This window comes from Rhinoderma darwinii, chromosome 6 (genome assembly GCF_050947455.1).
Source record: "Rhinoderma darwinii isolate aRhiDar2 chromosome 6, aRhiDar2.hap1, whole genome shotgun sequence".
NCBI lineage: Eukaryota > Metazoa > Chordata > Amphibia > Anura > Rhinodermatidae > Rhinoderma > Rhinoderma darwinii.
The window spans coordinates 30,102,990-30,130,084 of record NC_134692.1 but is presented as its reverse complement, the minus strand read 5'-3'; the positions used below and the strand labels follow the sequence as shown (position 1 = coordinate 30,130,084).

Here is a 27,095-nt window from a genome sequence, read left to right as displayed (position 1 = left end):
TCCGAGATATTCCACGATCAACTGTGAGGAGTATTTTGTAAAGTGGAAGTGTTTAGAAACCACAGCAACTCAGCCACGAAGTGACAGACCACGTAACGTTAAAGAGCTGGGTTGAAGGGTACTGAGGCGCGTAGTGCATGAAAGTCGCCGACGCTCTGCTGACTCAATAACTGCTGAGCTCCAAACCTCCTCTGACTGCCACTGGACTCTGGAGCAGTGGAAACATGTTCCGTGGAGCGACAAATCACACTTCTCTGTCTGGCAGTCTGATGGATGAGTCTGTGTTTGGTGAATACCAGGGGAATGTTACCTGCCTGACTGCATTGTGCCTCCTATAAAGTAGAGGAGCAGGGATAATGCTATGGGGTTGATTTTCAGGGATTGCCTAGGCCCCTTAGTACACGTGAAGGGAAATTTTAATGCTTCAGCATACCAAGACATTTTGGACAATTGTATGTATTCAACTTGTGGAAACAGTTTGGGGAAAGCCCTTTTCTATTCCAGCATGACTGTGCCCTAGTACACAAAGCGAGGTCCATAAAAGAATGGTTGGGTCAGTTTGGTGTGGAAGAACTGAACGCACGGAGTCCTGACCTAAACCCCATTGAACACTTTTGGGATGAACTAGAATGCATATTGTGAGCCAGACCCTCCTGCCCAACATCAGTGTCAACAAATGCTCGGTAAATGGGAAAAAAATTCCACAGACTCAGTCCAAAAGCTTGTAGACAACCTTCTCATTAGAGTAGAAGCTGTTTTAGCTGTATAGGGAGACCAACTCCATATTAATACCTATTGATTTAAAATAGGATGTCATAAAAGCTTCTGTAGGTGTAATGTGTAGGTGTTCCAATACTTTTGTCCATATAGTGTATCTGTATAGGGGGAGCTCTTGTATTCCGACTTTATTAATTACATAATTCTGGCTATATACTGCCACCACTAGGGGGAGTTAACAGCATATGGATTTATATAACTACTATAGAACTAAATTGGATCTGTACGAATCTCTATGCAGCAATCTTCCCATAGTGGTGGTTCCAGGTAGCTGCTATGACAATGTCTCAGCAATCAGTAGAAGGAGATTAGTTCCAGGCTACTTTTCTACCAGGTCTTGTGCCCTGCCTCTATGATTGCTACACCACTGCTCACACAGGCAAAGAACTAGAAGACGGGAAATAGGAGGACGTTGAACTGCATAACAATGTAGCTACGTGTGTGATATAAAACTTCTCCCAGTTCTCTGGGAGCAGCCAGCAATGTAAACAATGGATGAGCTCATTCTGGTTGTCATTATTACATCTGGGGTTATTTTTCATTTAGAGAATCGGAAAAAGATGCAAAATAGAAATAGGGTTCATATAACAAGTGACTTTTTATTTCATGACTTAAAAGGGATGTCCCAAGATTAAATCTTATCCCCTAACCACAGGATATGTGATAACATGCTGATCAGTAGGGGTCCAACCATTGGGACCCCCACCGATCACGAGAACGGGTGTCCTGCTCTTCCGAATAAATGGAGTGGCAGGTTGAGCATGCGCCCTGCTACTCCATTAATTCCCTATGGCAATACCGGAGATAGCCGAGCACTGTACTCGGCTACCTCTGGCAGTCCCATAGACAGTGAATGAAGCAGCAGTACGCATGCTGGACCTGCTTTCCCATTTATTCGGAAGAATGGGACACCCGTTCTGGTGATTGGTGGGGGTCCAGCAGTCAGTCCCCCATGGATCAGCATGTTATCACCTATCCTGTGGCTAGGGGATAACATTTAATCTTGGGAGAACCACTTTAAGAGTTTTATTTAGATATAAAAAAAAAAAGTTTTAAGCTTCTTTAGAAAACTCTATACAAGAGAACAATTTTGAGATATTTAATATTCCTTTTTTAAGTGGTTTACATTTTTCCAAACCTGAAGGGCTCTTATCTAAAATTTCAGATTGTTCAGATCCATTTATGTAACCAAATAATATAATAAACACTGAAAGCAAGAGAATGACACTAATATTCCGTAAACCTCTCCAAAGTGTTATATTATGACTTCTTAGTATTATTGTGAAGTTTGCTATTTGTTAACATACATAAGGAAGGCATTTACAATGATACATTATGCAACAACCTATCCATAGCCTCGCTTTATACCATAGCAAAAGTAGATAGTAAAATATGTTTTGGAACATTGAAGTGAAAATCGCTACATTATTTATGCGCATAGCATACTTTGGATCTTAGATTTTGTTCTTAACCATATTTCTTTGTTTTTTTTTACAAAGTTGATCAGTCAAAAAGTCATATGTCAGGATCTGAATAGTGTTATTGAGACCTGACAGTATAGGTCAATAATTATGTTAGCAGTAAAAAAATAAAACTGCTAATACGATTACATTTTTGGCCACGGGACAAAGGAAGAACCAACTCTCTAAAACCTGCCTCCTCTCAACACACTTGTCTAATTGTTAGACTAAAAAGAAATGTGGGCTACTTCTTTTTTTTTACTTTATCAAAAAATGTTATTCTCTTTGGGCTTGGCTGTTAGTTGGGCCAGCCTTACATTTAATGTACGGTCCTAGTGCCATACATGGGCCAAATAAGGCCCTTCTCACATCATGTCTGAGCCTTCCCTCTGCTCTTGAGTGACAGCTCTTGGACCGTACAGCATATGAGGTGGAGGACCAGTACAGCTGTCAATCAAGAACAGAGAGGCGGGGTTGGGGAAAAGTTATAGCGGGGAGCCGCCGGTCACTTAAAAAGAGGCTCTGTCACCAGATTTTGCAACCCCTATCTGCTATTGCAGCAGATAGGCGCTGCAATGTAGATAACAGTAACGTTTTTATTTTTAAAAAACGAGCATTTTTGGCCAAGTTATGACCATTTTTGTAGTTATGCAAATGAGGCTTGTAAAAGTAAAAGTCCAAGTGGGCGTGTATTATGTGCGTACATCGGGGCGTTTTTAATACTTTTACTAGCTGGGCGCTCTGACGAGAAGTATCATCCACTTCTCTTCAGAACGCCCAGCTTCTGGCAGTGCAGATCTGTGACGTCACTCACAGGTCCTGTATCGTGTCGGACACATCGGCACCAGAGGCTTCAGTTGATTCTGCAGCAGCATCGGAGTTAGCAGGTAAGTTGATGTAGCTACTTACCTGCAAACGCTGATGCTGCTGCAGAATCAACTGTAGCCTCTGGTGCCGATGTGTCCTCGCTCGTCTGACACGATGCAGAACCTGTGAGTGACGTCACATCGTGATCAGGCAGAAGCTGGGCGTTCTGAAGAGAAGTGGATGATACTTCTCATCAGAACGCCCAGCTAGTAAAAGTATTAAAAACGCCCCGATGTACGCACATAATACACGCCCACTTGGACTTTTACTTTTAAACTCACCCACTTGGACTTTTGCAAGCCTCATTTGCATAACTACAAAAATGGTCATAACTTGGCCAAAAATGCTCGTTTTTTAAAAATAAAAATGTTACTGTAATCTACATTGCAGCGCCGATCTGCTGCAATAGCAGATAGGGGTTGCAAAATCTGGTGACAGAGCCATTCAGCATGTGATTTAAACTCCTTTTCCAGGATGAGGATTTTAGCCACAATGCCGATATAGGTATGTCTAAACTTGTCTTTCCTATGCCTATCTAGTTATCTTAGCGTTGGGGGCCCGCCAAAAGTCCTGACAGACTCCCTTTAAGAGATCGTGCTACATGTCCATATGTATGTGCTGCTGTGCAAGACCTCCTGGAAAGCTAGAATTTACTTTCGACATTTCTCTTTCCTTTAGTCCAAACAGCAACACATAATTATACTCCCAATTAAGTTTTTACTTTCATTTATCTTGGCCTTTAAAAATACACCATGAGAGGAAGGAGCTATGATCCTTTTATAGGGTTGGTTCAAGTTAAATCAGCCCTTTCTGTCTCCTGTTTGAAGCATGTGGTAGTGGATAAATCCCCCATATGCAAGTGCTGCTGTTTAAACTACAGAAAAGAGGCATTGTTTTAGTAAATTGTGGGGGTTTTAAAAATAAAATATAATAAATAATAATCTTGCCTGCTCATCCTTCATTTTGTTCAGCATTCCAACTTCTGATACAATGCGTACACAATTGTATTGATTAGTTCTTCGGAGGCATTAGATAATTCAAATGAATGGCGTTGTTACCCTGAGACAACTTTAAAATATATTCCTTTGTATGCGCCCTGTTACAACTTTTGGATCATGTGTTGCCTTTTCTTTGTAACATACTTTTGTTTAAGTTCAACTTTACTAAATTTGCCTTAAACTGAACCTGTCACCCCAGCATTTCACCTGTTGAACTTTACTTATCCCTCACTGGCCGCTGCTATCAAAAGTTGATTACCGTTATCCCCTTTCCTAAACTCCTCCTCTGACTGTAAATAACGGTCTGCAAACATTTTGCACGCTTTATCGTAATAATCCGGTGTCCCTTTGTGCGCACACACACCAGAAGAGAACATCAATGCACAAGCGCAGGATTTTGTGTGCTGGGGAAGGCGAGGAGCTGTCAATCAAAGGTAAGGAGGCGGAGTAAACTCGGAAAGACTCGAGGAATGAAGATTTGACTCTTTTCAAACGAAGATATGACTCTTTTCTGCTCATTAGCATACGGTGTGGGAACACTAAAAAACTGAATACTAAAGCTACAGAGCCGACTAAGAAGACAATTATAAGTTATATAGAAATGATTTTTCACCCACTACCACCAGGTATTGCTGGTTTAATAGGTGAAATGCTGGTGACAGGTTCCCTTTAATGAAGTACATGTAGCTTTTGGCAACTATTGTTTCAGAGACTAAAGGCCCTATTACACCGGCAAATTTTGGCCGCTGCAACGAGGGCCGATTAACAAGGCATCATTGATCGGCACTCGTTTGCTCCAGTCACAAGGAGCTATGTATGGGGACGAGCGCTCGTTACTTAGATCGCTTTTCCTCATACATTATTATCATGTCGGCAGTGCATCTCCCTGAGAGATGTGCTGCCGACAACGATAATATTTCAGTTTTTTAACACAATACGATCAGCAGATGGACGAGCGTTTGCTCGTTCATCTGCTGATCGCTGCCCTGTTTACACAGGGCAATTATTGGCAAGGAGCATTCTATGAACGCTTGTCTGCCCGATAATTGGCCAGTGTAAAAGGGCCTTGAAATGGTATACAATGCACGTAAATGCAATCTTATGGCATAATAGCTCTAGTCCTGACACATTCTATGTTAATAGATGAGGGAACACCTTTCAAAACCCCTTATATTAGTCAAAGCAGGGAGCAGCTACAAAACTCATCTTTCTCTGGATGACCCAGCATGTTTAAGCTTACACGAACAGCTCTTTGATTTCAGTGAGAACTGTGTAATACTTAATTTCCCCTGTGGTGGTGCTGTCTGGAAACTGAACGCTTACAGCTTGGTTTCCCCACAGAATGCTGTCAGCTTATCGTAAGGGGACCCTTTAAAATATTGAATTGTTCAAAGTTTCCAGCTTTCAAAATGCCTTCTTTAAATTAGTATATCTGTCTTAAAAGCGCTTATCAATTATGGTCTGCACTTTCTTTAGTGCATTGTTCGTATTTTGTGACATTTTGCAAAGCATGCTCATTTTGTTTCAAAATATATTTGATCTTCTGTAAACTTGTTAAACACATATTGCTGCCATTGCACCTCACACATTGATTGTCACCCAGCTTTCCCAGACAAAAAATATGAACTTAAATTACAGATTATTATTTTTGTATATACGGTATATATATATATATATATATATATATATATATATATAATTTTTTTTTTTCTATTTTTTTTTTTTTTTTAATAGATACACTTTATAATAGCAAAAGTACAAATTCTTACATTTTAGGGATATATGTAAGTTACCCTTTCATGGATTAATCATGTTAGTGCTACTACAGATACAGCAGAGCTGAACATGTAATTACACTCCTTGGAGCTGCATTGTCTAGAGTAAATTCAAAGATAGCACATAGTAATATCAAGAAGATGTGTGCCAAGTAACATACTCAGCTCTACTATATCTGACATACTCCACTCTCCTACATATGTAGGAATAATTTAATCCATGTAAAGAACCTTTTATCATTCAACTAGTTTTATGGTTCAACACAAATGCCATGGCATACAAGATCGAATGACAGTGTTATCATGTATTGTCCTGGAGGTATTATTTATGCCTTATCTGTCTCCCTCCGCAGATACAGCAGATGGTGTTTCGCAGGAGCTCTTCTCAGCAGGCCTTGTGGACGGTCATGATGTAGTTATAGGTAAATGACATTTTTTTCCTGGAACTATTACATGATTACTTTAGCATTTCAAGGAAATAATTACATTTAACCACCTTCATATCTCGGGGGGACTCCGCCACCAGCAAATGCCTTCATAGATGTTTTCAGTAGTAAAGCACAAAGTATGACTGCAAAGAATGAAAAATATATTTGCAATTATATTCTAATTATTGTTCCTATGCTCCCGACTGCTGGGTTATTTTGCTTTTATTACAAGTCGGAACCTTTTAAAGAGAAGATGGTTGTATGGATTTCATAAGCAGCGGATAGGTTAATTGTCCCTCTAATCTTTATGGTATTTTTGTAATTTAATTTAGATGATTCTACAGAGATACAAGGAAGAAATGCAATGATGGTAACTTTCTTGTGGTATTATGATAGGAAAACAGAGGTGTTTGTACTTGCGCTGTCTCTCACCTGCAGTATCAGAGCTTGTTCGGTTAATTATTTGAGCAGCTTGCCTATAATATCCTTTCTCTGGCATTCCTCCTCCAGAATGAAGCTGCTATCGAAAGCTATAACATTATTATTAATTAAGCTCTTCAATGAATTTTCCGTCCTGTAATCGTAAACTATTATGTGTTGCTTCACTTTGTTATTTTTATTTTATTTATTTATTTTTATGAAACAGAAATGATGTAACAAGTCACATAATTCACTTCTAAGTCTAATAAACAGTCACAAAATAAAAACTATTGAGGCGTAAACAGAAAGCAGCAACCATAGAAGAGTCATTTTCTAATCAATTTTGATCATGAAAGCGCATTTCAAATTAAAAAATTCAATGTTCTTAGATCCTCATGTACACTACTACCTCTTTGGAGCCTTTCTCTTCAAAAGCTCAGCTTTGTGTGCTGCAGACTCATCCTTCTCCCTAATTCACTAACAGGATGTTGTTGCCAATGTCTACCATGTTAGAGATACAATGTAGTGGCAGCCCGGTCCCCGGTCACTATCTCTACAAGCCTGCCAGCTCACATTAGATATGCCATTCCTCCCTCTTCCCGTTAATAATTTCCTACACACTGCTTGACTCAGCGCAGAGGCTGCTGTAATCACAGGACTTTATTAGCTATCAATTTTCACCTACAAAATCACGCATAGCTTGTAATTCCGTGTTTGGGTAAAATATTCCAGTTGTAACTGTACCTACAGCTTACATCAGCGGGACAGAACTAAAGGGCTGCAGTAATGGAATTCTCCTCTGACTCTGCTCCATATTGAAATGAATAGTTGGTGTAGCCTGCAAATAAGTGAAATGAATAAACGCACGCAGCGCTCATCTTTTAACTCTTACTCTAGATTAAAAACTTGACACATTAAGCATCACTGGGGGTATGTTCCACTCTTAAAACCTGACCTAATGGCATACACATAGTTTTCCATAATTACAGTATGTATCCATATAAGAAAAAGTACAAGTTCTCCATAGTGTAAAACAGTGAAGGTTGTAAAATGATGGTGGCGCTCACCTTTTAGGGATATGTAGAGAGGCACAACCACTGCCGCATCTGCATGATGATGTAAATTCTGCAGCGCAGCCCCCAAAACTGCACATATTCTAGCCATACTTTTCCAGAACCGATACAGGAGTTTATTGTACCAGATAAAGGATTGCCTCTAACAATGATTGTGTAATTGGTACAACCATGATATTGCTGTATAATTTTGTTTTGCAGAAAGAGCTGTGAGGATGTATTATATGTAATACCAAACCCACAGTACTGGCAGACGTGAACATATTTCTTAAAAAAAAAAAAAAATATTTTTTCTAATCCTGGACAACCCCAATTCATAGGTTTATTATTGAAGCCCTGATTGTGTGCCCTTACTGTGAGGCAGGGCAATCATTAGAACGAGAAAAGTCTCAAAACTAGTGATAGGAAATAATAGAGGAGAACGTGATTGAGAGGCCGTGTTAATGAAAAAATTATGGTAAATGGTGGTCATTATAGCAAAAACTTTGAATGGTGTCGTTGATAGCAATTGCAATACTGTGTGAGGACGGGAGAGTGGAGGATGGGAGCAATAATGATGCAATTGTAAGCACTCAAAGTAAGGACTTAAAAGGGTTGTATAAAATAAGAAAATAAAGGTCTACTTTTTTCGTTCTTGAAATAGCACCACTCGTGTCGATGAGAAGGGTTTGGTATTGTAGCTTATCCCATTTCACTAGAATGGGTAATAGTTGCATTACTGGAGAAGAAAGGTGCTGTTTATCAGCAAAAATTATAAAAATATTAATTTTATATTACTCCTTAAACTATTACCCCTATTAACTCTAATGAAGTATAATGTGATCCGAGAAATTTGAATATTAATGTTTTGTTTTATTAAAGCTTCTGAATAGAGTAAATGAGAATTCTGGATTAGTAGTAATTGAGATGTTGGAGTACGTCTAAAAAATAAATAGGTGTGAACAAAGAAAGGAGCTACAACCAACAGCGAAAAAACATAGGGGTGGCAGTGAATTAGAAAAACTTTTCTAAAATGTTTAGTTATATAAATGTACTGCAAGTCACTTTAATGTGATATGTGCCATTATCTCTCTAGGGACCACATAATGTCAACTCACCAAGATAATTAGCAAGTGACTTCTGTAGAGCCTTTTCCTTTAAAGCAAAGCCATTTGTGCTGTAGACCTCTCCTTCCTAATTCATTAACAAGAAGTTGTTATCATTGTCTGCCATGTTACATATACAGTGGAGTTAAAGGGGTTATGTGGGAACCAAAAATTGCATTGCAATAATATATTTATGTGAAACTAAGTAACTTACTAATGTACTTTAACTTAATATTCTGTACTAAATGGTGCAGTTCAAACCTTGTGAATTGTTCCCGGAAGTGCTGGAGCTTTTCTAATATTGATCACGCTCTGACACGGCCCCACGTGACTGAGGGCTTGCTTCGTGTACTTTTCATGAACATGACCGATTTGAGCTGTCACATTGCTTATTGCTTTAGTCCCGAGCAAAGCATCAGCTAGCGCTTTGCTCGGGACACCAGCACTGCTCCCGACGTCCATATTTGGTCAATTCAGGGGTTTCCTATTGCTGGAGTTCCCAAGCAGAGCATCAGCTGATGCTCTGCCTGGGAATTCCAGCCCTTCTGCCAACATTACTGTCCATTTATGTACAGTGACCTGGGCAGTAGTACTGGAGTCCCTGAGCAGAGCATCAGCTGATGCTCTGCCCGGGGACTGCAGCCCTGCTCCCGACGTCACTGTCCATATATGGTCAGTGACTTCAGGTGTTTCCTATCGCTGGAGTTCAGTACTCCAGTACTGCTGCCCATGAAGAATTGACTAAATATGGACGTCGTGAGCAGGGCTGGAGTCCCGAGCAAAGCGCTAGCTGATGCTCTGGTTGGGAATCAAGCAATAGGCAATGTGACAGCCCCTTGCGGTCATGTTCACGAACAGCACATGAAGCAATCCCTCAGTCACTTGGGGCCATGTCAGAGTGTCATCATTATTAGAAAAGCTCCATCAATTCCGGTAACAATTCACAAGGTTTGAACCGCACCATTTAGAACAGAATTTAAAATCAAAGCATATTAGTAAGTTACTTCGTTTCACGTAAATATATTATTGCAATTACATTTTTGGTTCCCGGATAACCCCTTCAAAGCCCGGCCACGGTTACTGTTTCTTTAAGCCTGCTAGCTTTCATTACTCTAACTCATAGAACAGCTTGTAATCCCGTTTGAGTCAGATATTCAAGTCATTTTATGTCCCACACTATATATAGTAATTTATGTCTCCTCCTACTCTTCCCCATTTTGAAATAAATGGAATGCAATTGAATGAAACGACCAAACAGCATAGGGCACATGATGTTGTCCCGCCAGGATAATAAGAAAGTGACTTAAACCGTCGCTAGCAATTGACCTGGATTAAATGAATTAATCAGCAAGGGTCATATCACTCGCTGATATTTTAGGACAGATAATAACATCTTCTAGAAACTCATGTCCGTGGATGGTATCTGATACTGCAGCGCAGTCCCATTCACGTGAATGGGACTGAGGTGCAAAACTACTGATATCTCTTGGACAAGTTCATATAACCCCTGCAAAGAAACATTTTGCATACAGTCCTAGCTGAAAATGATAACTGATACCACCTCATATTTAGTTTATACAGTCATGGAGAAGAAAGAGACTGACTGCATACTCTTCTGTCTATTAAGAAATCTGACATTGTGGAATGAAATTTTATACTAAGAAAAAAGCTGTCAGCTTGGACAGATATACAACCTTCTACTCTTGAAAGACATCTAGACAGCTATTACCAGGCGGGAAAATCCGCAAGTTTAGTCATTTACATATCATAAAATTGTAGAATCGTATTAAGTAGTTTCCTGTCATTGGATATATATGCAGATAATGGGGAAAGAAGGTCATGGAAGGCTGAGAGGCATTTAAAAGTGGAAAGATGTTCGTAAATATGTAAATTTAGGCCTAAGTATCCTGATTTTCACTGACTCAGCTGAAAGAATCGGAGGCCACATTGAAGGTTGTTGAGCTTCTTTAGATTTCGCATGAATTTATGCACATTCGAGAAATATAGAAAAACTGCAGAATTATATGAAGGCTGTTAGCAGTTTTATGTTTGTTTGTTTTTTTTTCCCTAACGGCGTGAAACATGGTGGTTTTCAATGAATAATTTAAAGTTTGTAAAATTCCCCTTGTGTTGGATAGATACTAAAATCGTTTTTACCACATAATCCCGCAGTATATGGTAGTGCTACGGCAGCCAGGCATTCTCAATAATGACATGCAAATACGATCTCACAGTTTGTCACTTTAAATTCTCTACTCTGTGACTTGGATCCCTTCAAGCTTGTCCCTGATACATAAAACAACTTTTTTAAGTCTAGCCAAGGGTAACGAAACGCAGGGCCAGCAAACCTACTTGCTGACAGCTGTTTAAACCTCAGCAAGGAGCTGATAGCTGCCTCTGTACTGGGAAGCTGGTCCTGGACCTACTCCAGATTGAAAAACATGGGCAGCGTACTGTAGTAGTCAATGTCTTTCTACCAAGCAGTTATTAAAAGACAAATTCCATACGAGTCTAAAGGGGCAACACAAGACAAATTAGGCACCATACTGGTTGTATGAACCTGCATTTTTTTGTGGTAGCATGCATCTGTTTTAAGATAGGCATAGATGAAGAATAGACAAGCAGTAAGATATGCAAAGAGTTTTCTACTTTTTAAACATTTTTGCTTTGGCTTTGCAAGTGAGAAATCGTCAGTTTATCGTTTATAAATGCTGCAAATCAATGACTTTAGAGGCATTTTGTTAATAAAGCTGAATCACTGTAAAAGGAAAAATTCCGCAACTTTCTTGTAGACTTTGTGCTACAAATTTTTAACGTTTTCAAGATGTCTTTTTGCTGAGAGTGAATGGAAACATAAAAGGGGTCGTCCAGGCTGGAGCGGTTTTTCGTACGACACCCGGACCCCTCACCGATCATTTGGTCCGGCTGCCTCCGGGCACCAGAAGCTATTCGGTGGTCAGTGCCGGAAGCAGATGTTCTGGTCACTGTATAGCGGCCGTGCTGGGTTACTGCAGCACGACTGCTATACTGTGACCGGAGCCATCTGTTTCTGGCACCGACCACTTCATAACTTCTGGTGCCCAGAGGCAGCCGGAACAGCTGATTGGTGCAGGGTCCGGGTGCCAGCCTCCACGATCATATACTGATGACCGATCCTGTGGATCGGTCATCAGTATGAAAAACCGCCTCCTGCCTGGACATCCAATTTAATTTATAACAGTATACAGTAAGCTCCTGGACTCCCCCTAGTGGCAGCTGCAGGTAGCCAGCATGTTTAAATATATGTCTATGCAAGGTATTTGGAGCTCTGTATCAGAAAAAATAAAGCCCCGACTGCTATAAAGATATATCAAGAAATTAATCAGCACAAAAAGGGTTGACATTGACTTTAAGCCTGTACATAAATTTGTGGATTGGTGAATAATCGTATTGTCAGCAGAGATGCAAAAAATTCCTGTAACTTGTATACATTTTACAAATGAGAAATATTATATGTATGACCCATTGAACTGGAAAGTGATTCATATTCAGGATGTTAACAAATGCAGTTCCTGCAGAAATACATGATTAGAAGTGGTTAAAAATTAAACAAACTATTTTTCCTGTTTCTCAAATTCTGAACTACGGTGCTTAGGGCAAGGCAGTGTATTGAAACGTTTTCGATCCTTGGCAAGGAGATCTACATCTCACTTCTTGAGGGAAATAAAAACAGCTCTGGGCAGTGTAAAATACATTTGACACTTTTTTTGCATCTTAATGGAAAGCATTCATACTATCTGCAATAACCTATTCATTATTTATAAGATTCACCACCTACATTTACAAAATTGTATTACTTAAAGGGATTGGTCAAACTTTCCATATGACCTGTAAGGGCTTATGGACTTTATAGAAGGGGTCTATTTGCCAGAGAGGAAAGAGTCTACAAAAAGTGTCTCCCGCTCTGGACCATTCAGTGTCGCCATATATCACACAGTGACTCATTCATTTGAATGGGTGCCACATGATATTACATTTCTCCTGCTGAGCAAACATGTGGTGCCCACCCCAATGGCAGCTGCATTCAGAAATTTGGGACAACTTCTCTAATAGAGAACTGCATGTTTCTTTATCCCTGCCCTTAAGTCAGTAACATTTTAGACCTGAGCAGAAGATTTGTGTAATCTCAGACTAATGTTCACATTTGCGTTGTAACTTCTGTTTATAACAAACAACTCTATTTTTTCTTGTTAAATGTGACGGAAAATGCACCTCAATAGAGCCTCCGACACAGGTGTAAACAGAGCCTAAGATAGACTGGTTGCTAGGGACTTACTACCTAACAACCATATTGAAAGGTTCTTGCTGTCAACCAATGCATCCCGAGCAACCAGTCTCCCAGGACTTAGTTGTTCCTTTCACAGCTGGATTGGCATAGTTCGGACTGCATCGAAGTAGAAAAGCAGCCTAGCAGCAGTTAAGTCATGCCAGCCCCTTTCTCAGCCTACGTTATTTATCATGTTTTTCTAAAATAAATTCAGTTGGAGAACTTATTTTAATGATTATTGTTCCCATTACAGTTTGTCATCTGCTACATGATAGGTATTATGGCTAAATAGCAGTAAGACATATGCCATATCCGATTGTAAGGGTGATGCCAGTAAAAAAAATATTTTACACTCCGTAAATTAGGTTTTTATGTGATTCATAAATGGCATGTTGTTTATGGTACTTTATCTCCCGCATTTATTAGTTTCTGTCTGTGCAGTAATTTCAGAACAGATAGAAACCAATTACTTTCAAGGCCATTTGTGGTCAGCATCAAGGCTACAGTTTATATCTATTTTTACTGCTTGCAATAGAACCGCTATTATAAAACATGCAATGCCAATTTTTCCAGACCCTTATATGTGAAATATTTGTTTTACATAATATTTATTTTATAATTTGATAAGATTAATGTTTATTTAGATATTAAGCATTTTAATGACTGTCCACATTACCGGTAATTTACTTGCTGCAAGGTCGATAGAAAGAAATATAGATTTAATGTAACTTAGGTTAAGGTAAGTATATTTCTTATCGTGTACCGATCTTGAGTTACAGGCTCTAAAATATATCAGAGCTGCATTTATAATTCTACAGACTCAGAGCAGATATTATGCTTGGGTGATTTGCATTTTGGGAAGTGTTTACACCAGGCACTGTGTCATGGCGCGGGGTGTGGACCCACTGGGCCGTACCACGTAGCGGGATAACAGCTGGCCAAACAGGTATATATGCAATGTCTATAGTTCTGAAAGGGTACCTGAGGCAATGAAGACAGTAGCGGTGGTTTCAGGCTAAGATGAGGCTCCGGTAGTAGACAGACACCTGGCGGGGTGTGGCACAGTAGATGCAGCGGAGGGCACAACACAAATCCAACTCCTGAAGGCAGAGAGGCACGGTAGCACGAGATACAGTGTACAGACGTCAGGAACGGGAAACACCGTGCAGGAGGAGACAAAATCTGTGACGTATTTGGGCAGCGTGGCCCACCAGAACTGACAGGCAATTAGGTTTCGGGTCTTACGGGCACCCGCGTGACCTGCCAGCTTGAAACTGTGTCCCCAGCGTAGGATTCTTCCTCTGTCTGCCAGACACCCAAAGGTCCTCCCCAGGGGAATGTCTCTAACTTGCAAACGACCTAGATAAGGCATCGGACCTCACATTCTTGTCGGCAGGGCGGTAGTGGAGTTCAAACTGGAACCGAACGAAGAACAACAACCACCTGGCCTGACGAGGGTTCAGCCGTTGGGCTGTCTGGAGATAGGTGAGGTTCTTGTGAACCGTGAATACCAGGATTGGATGAGCTGCGCCCTCTAGTAGGTGTCTCCACTCCTGCAGGGCCAGCTTGATGGCCCGTAACTCCCAATCCCCAATCGAGTAGTTGCGTTCTGGGGGAGAAAAAAGCTTAGAGTAGTAGCCACATACCACTGTCTTGCCTTTAGAGCCTCTCTGGAACAGAAGTGCACCAGCACCAACAGAGGAGGCGTCCACCTCCAACGAAAACTGTAGAGACATATCAGGATGATGGAGGATTGAGGCTGCCGTGAAGGCCTTCTTTAAGCTCTTGAATGCAGCTTCTGCTTCTAGAGTCCACACCTTGGCGTTCATGCCCTTTTTGGTGAGGGTAGAGATGGGAGCTGTCAGTGTGGAGAAGTTGGGGATGAACAGCAGGTAGAAGTTCGTCGAATCCCAGGAAGCGCTGTATGGCTCTTAAGCCTTGAGGGCGTGGCCATTCCAAGACAGCCTTTACCTTTTCAGGATCCATTTTGAGACCCTGATCGGAGATGATATAGCCCAGAAAGGGTAGAGACTTTCTCTCGAACACGCACTTCTCCATCTTGGCATATAGGTGTTTCTCCCGTAATCTAAGCAAAACTTGGCGGACATGTCTCTGATGAGTCACTGGATCTTTGAAAAAATCAAAATGTCATGGAGATACACCACAACACAGAAATAGAGGAGATCACGGAAGATGTCATTGACGAACTCTTGAAAGACCGCGGGGGCATTACACAGGCCGAAGGGCATAACCAGGTATTCGTAGTGCCCATCACGAGTATTAAATGCCGTTTTCCATTCCTTACCCTGACGAATCCGGATTAGATTGTAGGCAGGTCTAGTTTTGAAAAAATGTTTGCTCCCCGTATGCGATCAAACAGTTCAGAGATTAAAGGCAACGGGTATCTGTTCTTTACCATGATCTGGTTGAGACCCCGGTAGTCAATGCAGGGTCAGAGGGATCCATCCTTCTTTTTAACAAAGAAAAACCCGGCCCCGGCCGGGGAATGAGGATTTGCGTATGAAGCCCCTCTCTAAATTCTCCTTGATATATGCAGACATCGACTGGGTCTCAGGTAAGGAGAGAGGGTATACTCTACCGCGAGGAGGAGATGAATCCGGGACCAAGTCAATAGGGCAATCATATGCCCGGTGTGGCGGCAACGTCTCTGCCTCCTTCTTGTTGAAGACATTCGAGAACTGAGAGTAGCAAGAGGGCAACCCTGCCAATGACTGATGCGGAGGAGGCTGAAACGGATGGATATGCCCCAAACAGCGGTTGAGACACTTGGGGCCCCACTGGAAAACCTCTCCGGAATTCCAATACAGGACTGGGGCGTGTTGACGGAGCCAAGGCAAACCCAGCAGCACGGGGTTGATGGCCTTAGGCAGGACAAAAAAGGAGATGAGCTCAGAATGAGAGGCTCCCACTTGAAGCGTCAGTCCATCTACTGTGGCAACAATCAACGGCTTCTCAAGAAGGGTAGTTGGCAATTGAAGAAGATCCACAAGGTCTCCGCGTACAAAATTGGCTGCAGAGCCAGAGTCCAGATAGGCAGAGGCCAGATGGGTCCTCTCGCCAGCGACAATAGTCACAGGGATGGACAGCTTGGCCGAGAGTTCTCTGTCAAATTCTAAGTCGCCCAGGGTTGTCTCCCCAACCAATTCTAGGCGTTGGAGTTTTTTGGCTTCTGGGGACACAGATGCACAACATGACCAGCGAGGCCGCAATATAGAAAAAGTCCAGAAGTGCGCCTGCGCTGTTTCTCCTGGACAGATAGTCTAAGCCGATACACTTGCATTGGAACCTCGGATGAAGCAACAGATGAGGACAAGAGGGGTTGCTGGAAGTTGGGAGCCAACCTAAGAAGCCTTCTCTCTCGACAAACCTCTTGGGATCTTTCGCTGAGCCTCATATCAACCCGGGTAGCAAGTAAAATTAGGTCGTTCAAGGTAGGTGGTAGATCACAAGCAGCCAGTTCGTCCTTGATCTCCGATGACAGACCATGCCAGAAGGAAGCTACTAACTCCTTGTTGTTCCAGGACAGCTCCCCTGCCAGGGTCCGGAACTGGATGGTGTCCTCCTGGCGAAGGTTCAGTAGAGTAGTAGCTGCCGACGAGACTCGTCCATGCTCCTCAAACACAGTGCGGAATAACCGCAGGAACCCCTGGAAGTCTCGGGTCTCAGGTCTCTGTCATTCCCAGATAGGGTTCACCCACGCCAGTGCTTTGCCGGCAAGCAGAGAAACAATGAAGGCGATCCTGGCGCCATCCGAGGGAAATGCTCTGGCGTGCAGGGTGAAGTGGATATGACACTGGTTGAGAAATCCCCTGCACGCTCTTGCGTCTGCATTAAAACGAGGCAGTAGTAGCAGCGAGAACTGAGGATCAGAACTGGTGCTGACAGGAGGTGTAGCAGAAGGAGCAACCGGAGAAGTTGGAACTGGAGCAGAGGAGGAAACAGCTAGCGCCCCTAGCTGTAGTGCCATGGAGTTTACTGCCACAAGAAGTTGATCCTGAAGCTGGTGGTGGCCGTGTGATACTCTGGACAATGTTATGCTCTGAAACCCTGGGGTCTGGCATTTATGGACTGGGGAAGTGGTTAGACGTGTTGTAAGAGGTTTAAAAAACATGGCTGTTTTCTTCTAGATTGTGCCACTCTTGGCAATGGGCTGTGTCTGGTATTGCAGCTCACCACCATACAACCCCTTTGAATATATTTTTTTCCCTTAAAGAGGCTCTGTCACCAGATTTTGCAACCCCTATCTGCTATTGCAGCAGATCAGTGCTGCAATGTAGATTACAGTAACGTTTTTATTTTAAAAAAACGAGCATTTTTGGCCAAGTTATGACCATTTTTGTATTTATGCAAATGAGGCTTGCAAAAGTCCAAGTGGGCGTGTTTAAAGTAAAAGTCCAAGTGGGCGTGTATTATGTGCGTACATCGGGGCGTTTTTACTACTTTTACTAGCTGGGCGTTCTGACGAGAAGTATCATCCACTTCTCTTCACAACGCCCAGCTTCTGGCAGTGCAGACACACAGCGTGTTCTCGAGAGATCACGCTGTGATGTCACTCACTTCCTGCCCCAGGTCCTGCATCGTGTCGGCCACATCGGCACCAGAGGCTACAGTTGATTCTGCAGCAGCATCAGCGTTTGCAGGTAAGTCGATGTAGCTACTTACCTGCAAACGCTGATGCTGCTGCAGAATCAACTGTAGCCTCTGGTGCCGATGTGTCCTCGCTCGTCCGACACGATGCAGGACCTGTGAGTGACGTCACAGCGTGATCTCTCGAGAACACGCTGTGTCTGCACTGCCAGAAGCTGGGCGTTCTGAAGAGAAGTGGATGATACTTCTCGTCAGAACGCCCAGATAGTAAAAGTAGTAAAAACGCCCCGATGTACGCACATAATACACGCCCACTTGGACTTTTACTTTAAACACGCCCACTTGGACTTTTGCAAGCCTCATTTGCATAAATACAAAAATGCTCGTTTTTAAAAAATAAAAACGTTAATGTAATCTACATTGCAGCGCCGATCTGCTGCAATAGGAGATAGGGGTTGCAAAATCTGGTGACAGAGCCTCTTTAACTATCTTTGGCCATTTTACTACAAATACATGTACAGGTGGAGGAGGTTAAGCCTAAAAAAAATACTTGTACAATTCCAAAGCATTTTCAATGATTTTCCTCACTTCTATTTAATTCCATTCTATATATTAATTCTACTTAGTGCTTAACTTGCTCTATTATAGACAAGATTGATCTAACCTATTTTTAAGTACAGCAGATAACAAAGAGCATTTGTTGAGTTTAATTAACTTCTGCCCTTTATGATATCAGCATATGGTCTAGATACACGCATCGTGGTCACTGCCATTGACCAACTTCTCTGCTGTACACCTTGGGTATAAAATACCAAATGTATATTTGTATTTACTATGAATACTTTCAAACAAAATCCAGTTATTGTACATTCGGCTTTGTTAATATATTTGAGAAATCACAATGATAAATGATTTAGACAGTTCTGTGAATGGGTTGCTGGTTATCAGATAACTAGTTCTCAGATGCACCAGCAAATAATTGATCCAAAACCCTCACAATCAATTTTCATTCCACTGTATGCTGAACCGTCAGGGGCAACCATGTGAAGAATAATACCTTCTAGAATTGCAGCAGTACATGTCTGGTTTAGACATCCCCATTTCGTTTTGCCAGTCTTCCTGACACAACTTTTTCACAGTGAACGTGTTCCTAATACTACAACCCCCTTCAATTGTTCATGCTCATTGTAGTAATCCATTGTAATCTATATATGTCAATGCCATTCATTGTTATTAGTGGGTGGACCTAAGAAAAAAGGATCTGCTTTTTTCCTAGAAACAGCGCCACTAATGTACATGGGCTGTGTTAGGTATTGCATTTCCACCTCATTTAAGTGGATGCAATAGCTGGTTATGGACAGGAATAGTTTCTGGGGAAAAAAGGAGATTATTTATTTTCATTTTAGACAACTCCAGTAATGTATTTTTCTTTACATAATTATAGTAATGAGTTGTTGTTTTTTTGGGGAGGTTTCAACTACTTTCTTGTAGAGAAGGTGCTATTGTATTTATAATTTGCATGTTCTACATTAAAATTAATTAAAATAGAGGAGGATATTAATTTTCAAAGATTGTGGGCTGTTATGTGGATATTTCATCTTCAGTACAAGAGCATTACTTTTGAGCAATAATTCAAGTCATCACAGGAAGAACAAGGGAGTGATTATGGGAATATCATAAAACATTTTAACAGATATTATGAAGAAAAGTAAGAGCAGAGAATTGTCTGGGTAAACTTACTGGGTGACTGGGTGACCAAAGAAAGCTCTCCGTGGTCTCATGACTGCAACTTCCCTGCTTAAATTAGAAAAAACAGCTCAAACTGCTGCTCTGACAAAACTTAAATAAACTATATGAGAACATTAATAATGCAACTCTAGTACAAATGATTATATAACAGACACTTTACCACTTTTTCTCCATAACTTTGATTAAGGACTGCACAGTGATAAATCTACACAAGAGTGAATATAAAACATAAAGTTCTGCTCTTTTTATTTCACACCTTTGATTGCCGTAGGATAAAAAGGGTGTTATTATTTCAAATGTGAAAATGACAAATTGTATGGTATCTACACATTGTCTGAATCAGTAAAATGGTGTATTTGTCACAATATGGGAGATAGCTGTCCTGTAATTGGAAGGTCATGGTGAGAAGTTTGAGCCCGATCGTGTTATGCAGCAGTGCTTGAAATCTGATATGTGAAACATAAATTGTGTTCAAGGATCTCATGTTTTCATTCATATCAGCTGACTGCAGAAACTTATTTTTACAAAAATATGGAAGATCCACACTAGAAATGCTAAGATAAAATGAAAAAAATTTTTTTTATTTCCTTATCGGTATAACATTACCTGTTCATATGTTTTTACTATCAAGTCCCATCTTAATGTAAAATAACACATTATAAATAGCAATAATTGTACAAATCCAACATATTACGTAAATGTCCACCTTTTAACACCATGTCGTTTTTGCCCTAATGGTGGCTGCAAGTAGCCAGAATTGTATCATTTAAAGGGGTTAGCAAAATATTGAAGCCTTTTACCGATCCACAGGATAGGTGATAGGTGTCTGATCGGTGGGAGTCTGACCGCTGGGACCCCCACGGATCATGAGAACAGGGGTCCCTGTGTTTTCTTTTTGAATGGAGCACACTGCCGCTTCTTTCAACTCTGTGAAACTGCCGGAGATACAGTAGTTGAGCACTGTACTTGGCTTTCTTCATCAGTCCCATAGACTTTGAATGCAGTAGCAGCGTGCCTCCTCGGCCTCTGCTCCATTCAAATGGGGGACACAGGGACCTGCATTGTCCTGATCGGTGGCGCAATCGGATCCCCACCAATCCTACACATCACATATTCTGTGTATATGCAGCTGATTCAAAGCCCTATATCAGAAAATTGGAGCTCCAACCACTATATATAATATGCATTTAATCAGTACTGAAATTTGGACCTATTTCAATTACAAAAACAGAATGGTGTTCAAGGGTGGCTATTCATTTAAAGTCTAATTACATTTAAGTACTGTATATAAAGAAGACGTACCATGATGTGCATTATTCTAATAGTCTTTATCAAAGAGGTTGTAAAAAATAAAAATGTAAACATTTTGCTTACCTGTATGATTCTGCTCCCCAATTTGTCCTGTTGCGTCTTGTGACCTGTGGCCAGTCAATGCATCCGTTGACTCGTTTTATGTATAAGAAAAAATATAAAAATTTAAATAGCGTAAACTATGCCCTGTGTGTGTCTGTGTGTCATGAATACCACACGCTGCTCTTCTTACTGGGAACCCCCATTTATTTCTGCAGTGTTACCTATTCATTATTTCATAGATGGCCCTACACTCCATTTGTCATAAATGTTATCAACATTCAGAATTTGCCTTTTGTTTGCTTTCAGTAAAGCAGTTCTGAAATATATTATCGGCCAGGAACATATGCCTTTCCCTTTATTGGCTTAGCAGAACTAATTTGTTTGTTACTAAATCATTTTGAAGCAGGGAAGCGCTATGAAATGCATTGCAGTCCCCTGCAGCATGGTGGGGATTAGGGATTCAATCGACATGAATGATGCAGCGTAGCTTTACCTCTCTTTAATGGTATCATTAATATCTAGTTAAAGGGAAAATAATACATGGGCCTCTGGATGAACAAAGCATTGGTCTGCAGGTTTTAAAAGCAATCCAATTTCAGATCAAGAGATGCAAGTTTCTCCACCCATGGGTTAGACATAGCACTTGGCAGGGAATCACTGATGTAGAGCTTATCCTATATAGTTACTGGGAATAAAGGATGTGTTGTCTCTGTGTGTGCTGTGTGGTGCATAGACTATTATTAAGGGACATTTAATTAACAAGGAAAGAGTTGGCATCCCATTGCCGCATGATTCAATACTAAGAGATACATTCATTCATCCATACATTAGATTAGTAGTAATATATATTTGCTAGGTCTAATGTATGATAATTATGGAGCATATTTTGAGATTTTTTATTATTATTTATTATTATTAATACAATGATGGTGGATACAATGTTTCTTGGCTTTGACAAGGGCAGAGGAGAGAGTGTAGGTGCGGAGAGATGGGAATATAATGAGGGGTGTTAGGGGGAAGAACTATGATGTGATAAAATCACATATTTTCTTACTGAACCTTGCTGGAGTGCTGCAATTTTTTTTTTCTCATTTGGTATCCTGAGCTACGGATTAAGCTCGAGTTGCTTTGCACTCACCACTTTATTACACGAGTGCTGCTTCATTTGAATATTTTTGGTATATATATATATATACATATATATATATCTCTGTCCTACTGACCTGTTATGTATATATATATATATATATATATATATATATATATATATATATATATATATAGATATATATATATCTGTCCTACTGACCTGTTATGTGTAACATTTCCTATTTTAGTTAAAACCATGACACTGCTGCTCTGTTACACTAGGGTTTGCTGGTAATGATGGTGCGGCTTGAATTTTTATTTGCAGTACAACTGGGTCAACAGGGCAAAGAATGACTTGTTATGTCAAGATTATTTATTACCATGCTAAAAGGAAGTGAAAAGGTTTATTGATTTTATTTTTTACAGGGTGTTCTCCTTGTCCTAATATAGTTTATTAATTTTATGATAAATGTGTCAAGGGTGATTAAGAGGTATAGCAGAGCCGGAATTGTCATTGAAAGTGAAGCTCCGCCTTAGTTAAGTATTGGCTGGGTAGTCAGCAGATGTAAAATGTAGCATCTTTATAACATCTTAATCAAAATTCGACTGTTCCATTTATTTGTAATTTATTTTTGCTCTGTGAGGTGAAGAAAAATTTTCTGTTGCTACTCGGAAACTGTCAACAAGCTGCTACTGACAGATCTGTTATAGTATACGTCTCCAGTTAGTACTTATTATGTATTATGTATGGTAAACTGTTATGAAAGCATTAAACTTCATGTACAGATCAAAGTCCAGTCCACAGGTCTTGTATAGTGGCATTAAGTGTCTCTATAGCTTCATATTAGAGAGCCGTAGGCTTTCTGTGTGCCGCCGTCTGGTGCCTCCATACAGCATTTTATTCTTGGTGAATAGAGAATACTTAACGTAATATGGCATGCAATGGAACAAGGAAAAGCCACCATTCGATACACAAGCAGCGACTATCCTGCTTGTTGACAGTGTCCAAGTAATAGCAGATTATTTTTTACATTACACAAAGAGAATAGAAATTGAAAAGTAAGAAAAAAAGAACTGGAAAAGGACAATGAAGATTCTATAAAGATGGTAATTTATTTTCTGGCTAAAAAGCTAATACACTGGAGTTTACCACAGATAATAAGGTGTCATAGTATGGGGCAATAGTGGGCAGCTGGCAGACCCTGGCTCCTCTCTTCCATCTTGGTATTAAACAGTACACAGCTCCATAAGCAAATTTTTCTGTTATTCATACATATAGTACTCTTGGTTTGATCGAGGGCAGTCCCTGCGAACAGGGGTTGCATGTCCTATATTTACAGCAGAGAGGTCCCCACACATGCATGGTTACCCTCCATTTAACTGTATGGAAGGTATAGAAACTCTGCTGTTTCCCTATCTTCCATAGCCTATATTGGGGAGTAAAGGCTCTTTTCCACGGGCCAATGATCAGGCAAACGAGAGCAACGATCAGTCGATGAACAAGCAAATGCTCGTTCATTGGTTGATCGTATCATTCCTGTGTAAACCGGGAGATGTTCTGCCGACATGATGGAAATGCATGGGGATGAGCGATCATAGTAGCGATTGCTCGTCCCCATACATTACCGATCATAGCTCCTTGTGAAAGGAGCAAACAAGCGCTTAGTGCTGAGTGATTGGTGCTCGTTTTTAAAAACCCAAATTGGCCGGTATAAAAGGACCCTTAACCCGTTAGTGACCACCAATACGCCTTTTCACGGCAACCACTAATGGGCTTTATTCCGATGCATACGCCTTTTCACGGTGCTGCATCGGAATAAATAAACAGATCAGGGAGTTGTTAAATCTCCCTGCTAACAGCTACCTCTCTCGCCAGTTTAACCCCTTAGATGCGGCGCTCAATAGCAATCGCTGCATCTGAGTGTTTTTGGAGAGAGGGAGGGAGCTCCCTCTTTCACCCCACCGGCACCCTGCGTAAGATTCTACTAAAGCCCCCGGTCTGCCACTAGTTGTAAACGGACAGGCAGTAATACACTGCAATACAGAAGTATTACAGTGTATTAGAAAAGCGATCGGAAGATCACATAGTGAAGTCCCCTAGTGGGACTAGTAAAAAAGTAAAAACAAAGTTTAATAAAGTTAATTAAAAAACAAAAGTGAAAAAAAAAATGAAAAAGTCACTTGCTTTATTATTTAAAAAAAACAAAAAAGTAAAAAAGTTACACATATTTGGAATTGCCACATCCGTAACGACCCCAACTATAAAGTTATCACATTATTTATCCCGCACGGTGAACGCCGTTGTAATGACGGGGGGTAGGGAAACGGACAAGTGAGCCCTAGTCTACCCGCCACTCTGTCCCTGCCTACTTGCAACGACCCGCCCTAGGCGACGGGGTACAACTGGGCGGCGGTCCCTGCGCTCAGTAAATGCACGACAAACACGACAAACATGCAAGGGAATACAAGCAAGGGAAAGGGGCAGTTGCCCACGGCAACACCGTGAGCAACCAGAGTGGTGAACGAGCCGAGTCAAGCCAGGAGTGTGCGAGGTAACAAACGAAGAGCAGAAGAGTAGTCAGTAAGCCAGGGTCTGTATGGAGCAGGATCAAAATAGAAGGAGCTGTAGCTGGGCCAGGAAACCACACGAAAAGAATCACAAGCACCGAGGGACAGGAAGGGCAGGCTTAAATAGACCAAGGGCGGGAGCTAGCTGAGTCTGGCCAGGTTGCGATAGGCTCTCCCACTCCTAAGCCTGCCAGCCTGAGTGGTGGAAGCTGGAGTCAGTCTCAGGGATGTAGATTCAGGTGCTGACTGATTAATTATGGGAGTTAACCCTGAAGCTGTGCCTGGCAGATCCTTTACAGCCGTAAAAAATAAAAAAACAATGCAAAAATTTCTGTTTTCTGTGAATCCTGCCTTAAAAAAATGTGAGAAAAAGTTGCATCTACTTCAAAATGGTACCAATAAAAACTACAAGTCATCCCGCAAAAAAAAAAAAAGCCCTCATAAAGCTGCATCGGCGGAGAAATAAAAAAGTTATGGCTCTTGAAATAGGGTTTTTATTGTGTAAAAGTATTAAAACATAAGACATCAATATAAATTTGGTATCGTTGCAATTGTAACAACCCACTGAATAAAGCTATTGTGTCATTTATACCACACGGTAAACGGCGTAAATTTAGGACGCAAAAAAGTGTGGCAAAATTGCTGGTTTTTTTCTATTCCCCCCAAAAAAAGTTCATAAAAGTAAATAAATAAATTCTATGTACCCCAAAATTGTGCTATTAAAAAATACAACTTGTCCTGCAAAAACAAGACCTTATACAGCTATATAAAAAAAAAGAAAGAGAAAAAACAGCAGCAAAAGCCACCAGTGCGCTCATACCATGCTATGAGTAAGAACACTTCGTTCGAAACGCGTTAGCGGTAACACTCCCCCCCCCGTGTCCTTTTGGACTTTTAACCTATGTTCAAATAAAGCTCTTTTTATATTTTCAAATCTGGATGTGCTGAGGATCTTTTCCACATTTTTTTCTCTTATACAGCAGTGTAGGGGCTAGCAACTATGTCCACGTTTGATCATAGAATCAGTGCATTGTCTACACAGACCTCTGGAATGCCAGAAGGTCTAATCTATTAACTCTGTGAGCCCCTGATGAATTACTGCAGAGTTACTTATGAGTAAGGAAACAGGTAGGGCTAGATAACTACAGATAGGCAGGATTAGTGTGTTGCTAAACACCAGATCCTCACAGTGGAATCTACAGCAGCAGCAGCTGAAGCTGTATCAGCTACTGGCACACACTGGGCTTGATAAAGCAGCTGATCTGCTAATAAGAGAGCTGCACAGAGATCTCTATAGCAGCAGTAGCTGAAATACAAGAGATTCATCTAGAGGAACTCCTAGAGCAGCTGCTCATGTTGCTTCAGTTCCTGGCACACACCTTGTGACAAGGAGGGTACCGGTCCCAACTTGGAACAAAAATATTTAAAATATTTAAACATAATATTTTTTGAAAAAATATAAAAATAAATAAAAACCAGGAAAATGCTAAAATAAATTATAAATACTAGAGTGTGATGGTATTAACCATTTAAATCTCATCCTTGTCCTATCTGAACTTATTACATATGTCAATGTAAAGTGTGCAAGCGCTAGTGAACGAACTTTATGGATACAATTGTATCACTATCTTAAATTGCTAAAAAAAAGAAATAAATCTCACATTAAAGGTTAGGCTCTAACCAAAAAATTCCCATTGGTATTCATCCAGTGAAACACATATATTACTCAAGGGAAAAACCACGTATATTTACTATTGCACAGTGAATAATATACAGCAGTGTCGATGCAAAAATAAAAAAGTTATAGCTCTTTGAATGAGACGATGGAAAAACGTAAAAAATAGCTTGGTCATTAAGGCCTAAAATAGGCTGGTCACTAAGGGGTGAATGTGCATTTGTGGCTACTTCTCTCTCGCTGTAAACAAGGGGACATTGAATTTAATTTGTGGCTCTCAGATTAAGTCATATCTGAAACTCTCATTATTGGGGAGATTTTTCACCACCGAAATTGTATGAAAACAGGTAAGGCTACTTGCAACCCACAAGATCTCCAACTTGTGGGAACCTCGGGAAGGAGATTGTAAGTTTCTTTGGCAAGTGCCGAAATATTAAGATAGTGCCTAGAAATAGACAGACATCTGTCGTTGATCGTCTTTTGTTGCGCTCGTTTGTGTCACGAAAAGGCTCCAACAGTCAGCAATAAGTAGTCTTAATCGGCCTTTAGACAGAACACTATATTGATCATTGATATATTGGTACTTAGTGATTAGCTTTCCTCTAAAAGCCCTCTTACAATGGCCAATTATTGGGCAAACAATCGTTCATAGAACGCTCGTTCCCGATAATTGCCCTGTGTAAAGAGGGCAACGATCAGTCAATGAACGATCAAATGCTCTTTCATCATCTGGTTGCATCGTTTTAAATGCATAAACTTTTATCGTTGTCGGCAGCATGTTTACACAGAGAGACACGCTGCTGACAAGATAGAACTGTATAAGGATGAGCGATCAGAGTAACAAGCGCTCGTCCCCATACTAGC

At 40.8% G+C, this 27,095-nt stretch overlaps 1 protein-coding gene across 2 annotated transcripts in view; it reads left to right on the top strand.

Annotated features, from left to right (window-relative positions):
- Positions 1-27,095, top strand: part of STK39 (serine/threonine kinase 39) — a 249,303-nt gene that overhangs the window by 183,876 nt on the left and 38,332 nt on the right. For both annotated transcript variants that reach the window (XM_075829402.1, XM_075829403.1), the window contains exon 16: positions 6,231-6,299. In XM_075829402.1, coding sequence (XP_075685517.1) covers positions 6,231-6,299 — 69 coding nt within the window. The remainder of the gene's footprint in view (positions 1-6,230; positions 6,300-27,095) is intronic.